Source organism: Cebus imitator, unplaced genomic scaffold (genome assembly GCF_001604975.1).
Source record: "Cebus imitator isolate Cc_AM_T3 unplaced genomic scaffold, Cebus_imitator-1.0 Scaffold2976, whole genome shotgun sequence".
In the NCBI taxonomy this organism is placed as follows: domain Eukaryota; kingdom Metazoa; phylum Chordata; class Mammalia; order Primates; family Cebidae; genus Cebus; species Cebus imitator.
In genome coordinates, this window is record NW_016110291.1 from 1 (window position 1) to 2,192 (window position 2,192).

At 62.1% G+C, this 2,192-nt stretch overlaps 1 protein-coding gene across 1 annotated transcript; it reads right to left on the reverse strand.

Annotated features, from left to right (window-relative positions):
* Positions 1-91: 91 nt before the first annotated feature.
* Positions 92-2,095, reverse strand: LOC108299219 (bile salt-activated lipase-like; the record flags this gene model as incomplete). The annotated part of the gene is made up of 4 exons (XM_017521549.2): positions 1,904-2,095; positions 1,693-1,815; positions 1,223-1,420; positions 92-283 (listed from the first exon to the last, which is right to left on the reverse strand). Coding segments are annotated over exons 3-4 (370 nt in total), but the record flags the coding sequence as incomplete, so codon positions are not given.
* Between the last annotated feature and the right edge of the window lie 97 nt (positions 2,096-2,192).

Sequence of the window (2,192 nt, forward strand, 5' to 3'; positions counted from 1 at the left end):
AAGGCCACTCCTGACTCCACCCACCCCAGGCTGGGCCAAGGACACCCCAGCACCACAGCCCCAGCTCCACACTGCCCCTCCCGCCCTCTGCCTCCTGTCCGAGCTTCCTGGCAAACTTTGGGGCGGGCCCTCCCCTCCAGGGGTCCCCAGACCTGCAGAGAGACGCTGGCACCTCCAGCCGATTCCCCAAAGATGGTGATGTTGTTGGGGTCCCCCCCAAAGGCCGCAATATTCCTCTTCACCCAAGCAATGGCCATGTGCTGATCCCGAAGGCCATAGTTACCTGGGGGCGGGGCAGGGGAGTGGGTGCTAGAGACCAGTGCTCAGGCCTGGCCTGCAGGAGGGGAGACCAGCGTGGGAGGAGTGGAAATGCCCTCAACAGAGTTGGGGCCCTGGAGGAGCCAGGTTGGCAAGTAGTGGGTTCCTAAGGGGCTGGGTCGGGTGGGGTGTTGGAGGGGTGGGTCCACAGGAGGCTGGGTGGGGTGGGGTGTTGGAGGGGGTGGGTCCCCAGGTGGCTGTGTCACTGTGGTGCTGGAGGGGTGGTGGTTGTGGGGAGCAGATTGGTCAGGCCTGCATGCCTCTCCTGCCCCCTGCCTGATTTTCTCGTCTGTATTCTGCCACTTCTGTGTCCACAGCTGTCTCTGCCTCAAGGTATCGTTTTCTGTCGCTCACTGGGCTCTGCTCTCCTGGTCTCTCTCTAAGCCTGAGCCTGTCTACCTGTCTGTCTGTCCCATAGCCTCTTTTTTTTTTTTTTGAGATGGGGTCTCACCCTGTCACCCAGGCTGGAGTGCAGTGGCACCATCATGGCTCACTGCAGCCTCAACCCCCTGGGCTCAAGCGATCCTTCCACCTTTGCCTCCCAAGTAGCTGAGACCAGAGGCGTGAGCCACCACATACAGCTAATTTTTTATATACTTTTTTTAGAGATTGCATCTCCCAGTGTTTCCCAGGCTGGTCTTGAACTTTTGGGTTCAAGTGATCCACCTGCCTTGGCCTCCTAACGTGTTGGGATTAGGGGCATGAACCACCTTGCCTGGCCTCCGCACCATCTATTATTTTGCTACTGCTGCCAAGGGCCTCCTGGATCTTGTGATTCTACTCCAGCTTCTGGGTTTTCCGTGGGACCGCCACTGGTTTTCTGGGATGACAGGCGATGAGGAGTCTCCCCCTGCTGGGCTCAGCCGCTGGCCAGCCCACCTCTGTGCCAAAGGGGCCCACGCACCTGGCAGGTTGGCGTCCCCAGTGCTGAGGAAGCCAAGGGGGCCGACGCGGTAGTTGAAGGTGACCACGATGACATTGCCACGAGTGGCGATCTCCTCGCCGTCGTACAGGTAGGTCTTGAGGAAGTTGGCCCCGTGGCCGGCCCCCATGAGGAAGGCGCCTCCATAGATCCAGACCATCACAGGCAGGTCCCGGGAGACTGAGATGGGGGAGCGGCTGGTGACCCCAGATGCCCCCGGGCCCTCTCCCCAGCTGGTGCCTGTTCCCTGTGCAGCAGGTATCTGGGGCCCAGACAGGGAGGTTCCAAGGAGCTGCCCCGCCCCAGGCTAGGGGACCACCACCGGGTGCTCCCCTCCCCGCCTCTGCCAGATTTCAGGGAAGCTCAGCTTTGCAGCCCCCAGACCCAAGCCAGGAGCAGGGCCAGGGCTCCGGCAGCCTGGGAGGTTCCCTTGGGGAGTGGGGAAGGCCGACCTTGCTTCCGGCCCTGGGGCACCCAGATGTTGAGGTACAGGCAGTCTTCATCCCCGTAGGAGTCATCCTGGGTAATGGTGGCCTGCAGGCATCTCTTCTTGAAATCCTTGGCCTTCAGGGTCCCTGCAGGTGGCAAGAGGAGTTGACATGAGGAAGGCAGCCACCCTCACCAGCCCCACCGCAGGGCCAGCCCGGCACCACCCACTCCCACCTTGCCAGCCAGGGTGTGGCTGGGGGTTTTCCAGAGCCTTGGTGGGAGCCGCGAAGGGGATGCCCTTGAAGATGTCCACAGAGTCGCCCAGGAGGCCGAGCTTCTTGTTGACGCCTTCCACGAACCCGCCTTCTGTGTACACGGGACCCAGCTGGGAGGGAGACACGGGCAGGGTCAGGCGGGCTCAGGCCCCGTGGGTGCCCAGAGGCAAAGACAGCTTCAAAGTGGGACAGCTCTGCACAGGAGACCCAGGAGCACCCCCTGCCCCGCACTGCTCAGGGCTTGAGGA